The following is a 9,530-nucleotide window of genomic DNA, read 5'->3' on the forward strand; positions in this document are numbered from 1 at the left end:
TCCAAGATGACCTTTCTATCTAGAGGATTACAGCTGGTATAACCAAAGTTCTCCACTGTACCTCAAAATTTTAGGGTTATATGGCCATTTATAGCTGCAGTAGCTAGGCTACCTTAATATTCACAATTGCATCATTCCGCCAAAAGCTTTTCCCAAAAAGGGTGTTTTTTGGCCCCTGAGACCAAACGGGGCCGAGTTGGGGGTGGTTGTTATCAACTTGTGATGGCCCAAGGTATAAGATAATAGGAAATAATAGTGAAAAAAAGGTAGCAAAAAACATCCTGAGGAGTGGACCTGGCTCCCGGCCTATATGGCTAAACATTCTTGGTCTGCTGGAGCAGGACCTGCCTGTTTTTACTGCATTTGTAGTATCTGTTGTATAATTAACTCGATTACCAGATATTAAGATAGCCTACTATTTATTTTGACTAATTATTTGAACTATTTGTTCATCTCAGGCATTTACATAACATGTTTCTTTTTGGCTAAAAAAGTCAAAAACACTGCTGAACAATATTCTATAATTTGTATTCTAATATCCCCCCCCCCCCCCCCCCCTAAATTTCCCTAATTTTATGATTGGTTTATTTACTACAAACGTGTGCATAAGTCATCATGGATTTTATGTACTTTTTTTATTTTATATAAAGAAAATATAGGCTATTTTATAGTTTCTATACTGTAATAAAGGCAATGAGTACTGCATTATTGTCAATCAGCACTGCATTTTTCATATACTTTATTGTTATAAAAAAAAATACCCAAAGATGGCTTGAAAAACACACATAAACAATATTTTCACAAACTTGTGTTTATTGTTTTCCAGCAGGGCTGCAACTCTCATCAAGGACATCTTAATTTGAAGGATCCTTGGAAGGCAGCATTTGTTTCATGTCCTTTATTCAGCTCATTTTTAAGGATGCTCATTTTAAATCACCTGCAATCCTTTGCATATATCCCAATTTACAAAAAAGAACTGGCAGTGAGCACTGAGCACTCAGCTTGTCTTGAGTTCGTTATGAAATGTAAGACAAAAATAATGTTTTAACGCATAGATCTATTATCTGTTATGTTTGGGTGTAATTTAAATTCATCACTTTTCACTGAACTGTCAATAATGTAAGCCACTGTCTGGGAGACCACAGATGGTTGTCAGTCAACTGCAGAGGCAGCCTTTGCAATTCAGAGGCCCTTTTCAAAGAAACAGTCGGAGGCTCCCCCTTAAAAAAAAAAAAAGACAAATATTAAAATATTGTATGTAATGCGACTGCAATTACTTTATTATCTTTTTTATATTTAACAATGTTAACTTATATTTCACTCTTAAAGTTACAATATGTAAGATTTTTGTAATAAAATATTCAAAAAACACTTTCATAGTGTGATATATTTCATGCAGTTGTGAACTTACATTATCCCAAAAGTTCCCAAGGATTTGTAAATCCAGAGAAATTCCAGTTTTAAATAATGGCTCGTCCCTTGTCATTGTCGCCTATCAATGACGTAATATCGGCGCTATCTATCCTTGGATTCCACTTTTGTGTCGTTCAATCATCATGGTTCACGAATAACGATTATTAATTGACGAGTACAGAAATTCCAAAAAACCTAAACGTAAATCAACTGAGGCAAGCAGGCTTAGGGAAAAACAGAGAAACAAATTAGGATCAATATCCGCGTGGCGTTTTCGAGAGCTTTGCGACAAACTTGGGCTTGACAGAGACTCCGCTCTCACATGTGAGCAAACATGACAGGTAAGCAAATATTATTTATTGTACACACTTTGTTTGTACTTCAGTAAAGCTTTTTATCAAATCTGGTGACAGTCTGGCAGTGAAATTAAATACAGTGTTGCACAAAAATATTTAGCCATACTTGAAAGTACTGTGGGTTCGTTCAAATTGACTTTTAGTATGCGATTGTTTCAAACGTGTAAAACTGCGCAGCATTAACCCACCAAATTATTTGACAAATAGTCACATATCAGTAGCAGGCTAATATAGCATTACATTTCACGTTCCTTGCTGATAATTTATTACGATGACATAAAATAGTGTGATCAAACGTACAGGTGATACAAAATCTAATTAATTACCTAATATGTCAAGTCAAGTCAAGTCACCTTTTGTTGCGCTTTTTACAATACAGATTGTTTCAAAGCAGCTTTACAGTGTCTCAGGATAACAGGAAATTAATGAAACAAAATTTGTTTCCAGAAGAAAATAGCATCACAGTCCAGCTTAAGTAAGCTCAGTGATGTTTCATTTTTGTTGTAAAAATAGTCTATTTATAAACACATTCTATCCACCACCACCAAAACTTACAATCACAACCCGAAAACAAAATAAAAGTTAATGCAATGAATCTTTTCTCCTCAGATAGCACCTTGGACAGCGTAATGGAAGGCATTGAGAGCAAAGAAATAAACAAATTAGAGAACAGGAATCCGTGTATCATTCCTTCAGTCATATTTTTAGCCTAAAGTAAGCAACATTTTCTCTTTTTTTCTACTTTCAGCATTAAATGAAAAAACGAATGAACGAATGATATATGGATTAACATTAGATAAGTGATTTAGGAATTAATACAATATAAAAATAGGCTACATCAAGAGGAGATTTTGACATTTAGAACTTGGCTTTCCAATGACTGCAAAAGCTCTGACAAGTTTATCCCATATGACGCTCCGCCTCGCCACTCTCGTCCCCCTCTGTCGCCAGACCCCTGCCAGAGGAGGTCGCCACGGAACGCTCGTCCTTCCCTGGCCTCCTCTGTCAGGACGCGGCATATGACCGTGCCCCCACATCGGGACACTCCGCCTCCCACGTCTGGGCCGGTCATTCCGCTTCGCTGCCCCATCGTGGGTACGTCTGGGGTTCGCATAACCCCGCTGGTTCAGTTTTTGGGAGCCAGGCTAGAGCTTCCCAATCTGTCCCGCTGGCTAACTCAGCTATGCGATTTTGATTTCGGCCACATCCCGGGGAATGGAGACTCCATCCCCAGACGGTTCAGCTGATTTGGGAACAGTTCGGCAATGCACAGGTAGATCTGTTTGCCTCCCCAGACACATCCCACTGCCGCTGGTTTTATTCCCTGACCGAGGGGACCCTCGGCTTGGATGCATTAGCGCACAGCTGGCCGTGGGGCCTCCGCAAGTATGCGTTTCCCGCAGTGAGCCTTCTTGCACAGGTCCTGTGCAAGATAAGGGAGGACGAGGAGCAGGTCCTTCTGGTTGTGCCTCATCAGCCCACTCGGACTTGGTTCTCCGAACTGGTGCTCCTCGTGACAGCCCCTCCCTGGCCAGTCCCTCTAAGGAAGGACCTCCTTTCTCAGAGACGGGGCACCCTCTGGCACCCATGTCCCGATCTGTGGACCTGCATGTGTGGGTTCTGGACGGGACGCGGCGGGTTTGAGTACCCTACCACAGGTGGTGGCTACCCTCAATTCTCCACCCTGAAGGTTTACGTGGCTGCAATCTTTGCGCACCACGACCTTGTGAAGTCAAAATCGGTGGAACAGCATGACCTGGTCGCGAGGCGACTAAATCCTCCTTGCTCTCCTCCTATAGTCAAATCAAGTCAAGTCATCTTCATTTATATAATGCTTTTAACAATGTAGATTGTTCCAAAGTGGCTTTACAGAGATACAAGGATAGTTTAAAGTAACAGAGATTGTTTTGGCTTTATAGCAGTTCTTGAATAAAGTTATTTTCCAGCTAAAGTTAATTTGATTGATTCACTTCCATCATTAGTTATTAACTTAGGGGCCACTAACACGACACCGTTTTAACAGGAAACTCTACACAGACTTTAAACGCGAAACCTGTGAGAACGCTGATGGCGTGCAAAAAAGAGAGAGTTAAAAGTTTCTGTCGCAATATCGAGTTCTTCTAAGCTATCTGGGATGCTGAGATGATGAAACTGGTTAGGAAGATTATTAATAAAGCAGTCTTTAGTGGCAGAAGTGATAGTTCTAACATATTTGTAACACGGAGTCGGCTTTGCAGCCTTGGCTAAATGAAGTTTACACAAGACTAGATAATGATCTGAGATGTCATCGCTCTGCTGCATCATTGTTGAAGAAATTCAACAATGATGCCGTGCGATAATATTAGATCTAGAGTATGATTACAACAATGAGTAGGTCCTGACACGTGTTGTCTAATTCCAATAGAGTTAAGGATGTCTTTAAATGCCAATCCCAATGCATCTTTTTCATTATCTATATGTATATTAAAATCACCAACAATTAGGACTTTATCTGCAGCCAGTACTAACTCTGATAGAAAGTCAGCAAATTCTTTGATTAAGTCTGTATGGTGCCCTGGTGCCCTGTATACAGTAGCCAGCACAAATCATTTACACTATATATTGTTGCATTAAGTACCAACACTTCAAAAGAATTATATTTAAAACAAAACTTCTTAGTAATTCTGAAAATATTACTATAAATTACAGCAACACCATGATAATCACATCATTAACACTATGTGCTTTTGAAGTAAGGGATCTAATATTCAGCAACCCAAGCTTTATCATGTGCTCATTTGTATTATATCTGTTTTTTATTTGTTGAACATCAATTACATTTTTACCCTTAAATGGGTTTGGACGTTTTTTGTATGTCCTAATTCGGGGAACAGACACAGTCTCTATATGATGATATTTAGGTGAAAGATTCTCTATGTGATGGGATTTATCTGACCTTGGTGATGTGAGACAGCTAGCAGACGGTCGATTTAGCCAGTCTGTCTGCTTCCTGACCTGTGGCCCAATTCAAGACTCTTAAGTGGGCCTTTAACTAACTTTTATAAACATGCCATAGATAAAAACATTACTGGTCTGCGTCCTGCGACAATACAATGGCACTGACATATTTTAAGATAGTCTAGGACTAGGCTTAAGCCTTGTCTGTGAAACCAGGGGAATAAATAACTAAATGAATATAACATGCCTAAGACTTTTGAACAGTTCTGTATATTTAAACATTCATATATCTATCTATAGGCTCATTAAAGTTGTCAGCACAATGTTTGTGCCAATCAGGCACAGCTAATCAAAGACGGCTCTCAAAAAATACATGCTGTGTGGCTAAAATGGTTTACCAGTGTGTGGGGACTTCCAGTGCAGGTTGAATTATTACACAAGTAGGTGGCGGCAAGAGACTGTCTTAATTAATTAGTCAGAGTAGACCAGTGCTACATCCCAATTTTCCTGCTTATACTACACCCTAAAAGTATGTATTGTTTTTGTGAAGAAAAAGTACATACTTTTGAGTGTGTAGGAGAAGCTTTGGGACATACTACTTCGTCATAATTGCATGTTGCATCCTGTCACCGTTTAAACTTCCATGTCAATCATCTTGAAACCGCTAAAATCCTCCACATTCAATTTAATTTAGTTTCCTACTGTATCGGAGAGAAATGTATTTGATAGCCACTTAGCCAGTTGTGGGTCTTTCATGCGGAGACTCTTCTCATGTTTTTGCATAATGCATTTAAAGGTTAATGACCAAATGTAAAAGTTTGCAATGCTGTTGAAGATGGAATAATGTGGATCACATGAATAAATATCTTTTTGTCAGGTTAGATAATGAGTATTAAGCATTTAAAACCCTTTATCTAAATCTCTCTACTTAACTGTCAGTTTCACACTCCGCCAAGTTTGTAGTTTTTTAACAATTTATTAGTGTTTGTAGTTCTATATTGTCTAAAATCTATATTGTTAAAAGCACTATATAAATGAAGGTGACTTGACTTCTAATAGAATCCTTGTCCAACAAACAGTGGGTTGTGGGCAAAATTAGCCCTTAGAGTGTGCACGGATCTGCACTTCGGATTCTAACCGGCAAAAAATAGACCATCCGGGTATCTACTCATTTAAACATACTACGATTTGGGACACTAATTCTACTATTTAGGACGGATAGTATGTGAATTGAGACTCAGCACTGTCAAACCCTGCTCCTATGTGTCCTGCAGAGTTTAGCTCTAACCCTTAATAAACACACATGAAACCAGCTATTCAAGTCTTCAGACTCACTAGAAACCTCCAGGCAAGTATTGGACACTCCTGCAGTAGACCATTAATTTAACCAATTCACTCAAAATTAATTCAGAAATGAAACAAATGTGCTGAAATTATTTGAACTTTAAAGATAACCACCTCATAACCAGGCATATGGCAAAGAAAAAGATTTTCTTCGCAAACTTATATCTTGACCTGAAGAATGAAAACAAAGGTACATTTACACGACAAGTATATGGTTAAAACAGATACGTTTTTCCTTTGAGTTTTCGGCGTAGAGACACCATTGTCAAAACGATCCCCATTCACACGGATCCGGGAAAACGACAAAAAACCCTGTATTCTGCTGCCAGGCCATTAGGAGGCGATGAAACACTATAGACTGAACATGTAATACGCATGTGCATAACGTCATACGTTTACATGACGCGTTTACCTGAAACCCGTTTTCAAAAGTTTGCGTTTTCAGGCACCCAAAACGCCATCTAAAAATGTAAAATGCATTTTGGCCGTTCATTTAAACGACCACACCGTTTTGGGTGCCTGAAAACGCAAAGTTTTGAAAACGGGTTTCAAAGTGCAAGTTTTTGAAAACTGTCTTCGTGTAAACAACAAAAACGCTAATCTCTGAAGACGATGACGTCATGCACATGCGTATTACATGTTTAGTCTATAGTGTTTCATCGCTATCTAATGGCCTGGCAGCAGAATACAGCGTTTTTATTTGTTTTCGTTTCGCGGATCCGTGTGAATTGGGATCGTTTTGACAGTCTGTACACGGAAAACTCAAAGGAAAAACTTCTCCGTTTTGACCATATACTTGTCGTGTAAACGTACCCTTAGTCTCTCTCTCTTATAATACTATAGGCTACTTATGATTTTCCTGAAGAGACTTTCTAGTTTCTATTTCTAAAGTGACGTTTTTGAATTACGAAGGTTTGGGTGTATCAGTCTTTGTTTTTCCTTATTTATTTACATACTCTTGTCAAATTGTTGTATAAAAGCACAATCATTGTGCAATACATTATGCATGTAGACGCCACTTCAGACAAAGATACAATTTTCAGTGAGACAAGTGATGCAAAGTCGTATTATTGAACCAAGTCCAGTAAGCCAGAACCGCCATTGCGTTGATCAATATTTTATTAAGGCATTTCCATTACAGAGGATTTGTTAATGGCATCATCTATAATTCTTTCATATATACAATCTCAGGTGAAACCCTATTACATTTTGGTGAGTCACTCTCATTAAGTAATATAAAAGAAAGCGAGATGATGCCACAATGTTGCTAACATGGAAGATAATGTGAATTAAAAACCATTGTCAATCTTGTTGTATTGAGTTAATACATCACTAAATTATGACACATGATCAATTAATGTGTTTTTGATGTCAGCTTCAGCAGTCTTTGAATGTCTGGTTCAATATTGAGAGTCTGAAACTTTCTACTGTATCTCTTGAAGGGTTCACCCTCTGGCCCAATTAGAAACTTTTCAAAATTCCATGAAATATCATTCCGACTGATGGGATTCCAGACCAGATATTTGGGGTCCTGCATAAGTGACATAGGATCATCATCTGGATAAGGAAGCTTGTCTTTCAAGTAGGAAAAGACAGGATGTGTATCACTCCCATTTACAACACACTTTTCAAAAATGGTGAACGCAGGCTTATACCCTTCACCTGGACGTACATACTTCAAGGAATTTAGAATTTCTGCATCAGAGCAGTTCTCCTGGAAAATGACAAAATGGAAAAAGTAGGGAGAATTCAGTGATTACAATAAAAATAAAAATGATGTACAATAATCCTACAAAGTTCTTCATCAATACTAGTAACAGCATGAATAGTTACATTTACCATTTATATGACACTGAGCCCACAAGTAAAATACATATGTAGAACTAAGTGTAACTAAAATAGTGAATAAAAGGTGAGTTGCACTTCCTCATTTACAAACCTGGTATCCAAACTGGTTGCAGGGAAAGCCCAGGACCACAAGTCGGTGAGGATATCTGCTCTGGAGCTCATTAAGCTGGATATAGTCCTGGGTGGTCGTCCCTCAGAGTGATGCCACATTTTCTATTAGTACCACTCGTCCTCTGAAAATATTGAAATCAACTGTTTCCCCTTCCAGCGTAGATGCATGTAGATCATAAAACGTCTTAGCTATAAATGTCATGTTCAGTCTTGCTCTCCTCTTCACAATGACATAAGCAGTGTCTTTTTCTACAATAATGTCGACAAAACAGGTCATGTGATGTCATATATAATGCATGCCAGGTGTCTTACACCGATATGTGATAGTCAACCTTTTGTAAAGATAACGGTCTTAAAATATGGAATTAAAGACTGGTGCAATGAAGCAAACAATGTAGTTTTGAACAAACATTTTGCCTGAACTATTAAATTTAGGTAGAATAATACAAAGTATTCATAAAACATTGAAATGGAAGGCCTGCTACAGATAAAATAAAACTCCATTGAGCTCTGTGGAAATTTTTAGCAACCGTATCAGTTTCTGGGCCATATTTTATTAATGATGTCTCTGTCTCCATTTCTTTGAACGTTATAAAAAATGGATGATTGCACAGGTTAATCTTCTTTAGAGTGCCTAGATCTTTCATGCAGTGTAGTGAATACGAAGTCACTTAATTGCTTGTGTTAACTTTTAACTTTTTAGTACCATTAATTTCTTTGGAAATAGGTCAAAGTGTGGTGCAAATATGTATGCAGGGTTTCAGTTTCATGACCTTTTTTGTAGAAATTAGTACCACTGCTTCCTAATCAACATCTTCAAGTTTACTAGACAGCTACTGGCAAATGAGTTCGAAAAGGGTTGAAGCTAAAGTCTGCAGAAAAATGGATAGCCTACTCATGCTGTCTAATCAGCATCTTGATATGCCACACCTGTGAGGTGGATGGATTATCTATTATTCGTCCTTTGAAGCTTTTTGAGATCTCGTCAATTCTGTTGACTTTATAACATGTCGTCTAAATTAGATCATAACTTTAATCTCTATGATCTCTTGTTGGCTGTACTTTATTTATTATGTGACAGTGAATTTGATGAGGTAGAGTCTTGATCCTTGCTCTTGCAATGATTCCTATTGATTAATTTTATGATTGTGGGGTTTCATGGAATGTCTGTCTTTATGAATAAGAGAAAATAGGGAATTTCGCAATTTCAAGGTTTAATGAAATGTTGTTGTCATCAGCAGTTTGGTAAAATAACAGTTTGTTGTATTTGTGCTGGTCAGACAAAGTCAGGGCGTTGAAACAAAGATAATTCAATAAACACAGCTACTTTTTTATAACCATCACTTTATTTCCTGTTTTTTCCTGGCTTCCTCTGTCACCTATCAATTGATAGAAGAGTTTTAAGTTAACTTTCTGTGACTTGCTGTTATCTAGTTTTGGGTATCAGACAAAACTCTGCCAAATGGTTTTGGCATAGACATCTTCTGATGAGATCTGGTAATAAGAATGGATCATCTGATA

At 37.9% G+C, this 9,530-nt stretch overlaps 1 protein-coding gene across 1 annotated transcript; it reads right to left on the reverse strand.

The window, feature by feature from the left end:
* Positions 1-7,404: 7,404 nt before the first annotated feature.
* On the reverse strand, positions 7,405-8,211 carry gpx2 (glutathione peroxidase 2; the record flags this gene model as incomplete). Its single annotated transcript, XM_084394159.1, has 2 exons — positions 7,405-7,764; positions 7,990-8,211. 2 exons carry the CDS (start codon positions 8,209-8,211, stop codon positions 7,405-7,407), a joined length of 582 nt encoding a protein of 193 aa, XP_084250285.1.
* Positions 8,212-9,530: the final 1,319 nt, after the last annotated feature.

The sequence above is a fragment of the Rutilus rutilus genome (genome assembly GCF_951802725.1).
Source record: "Rutilus rutilus genome assembly, chromosome: 21".
Lineage (NCBI taxonomy): Eukaryota > Metazoa > Chordata > Actinopteri > Cypriniformes > Leuciscidae > Rutilus > Rutilus rutilus.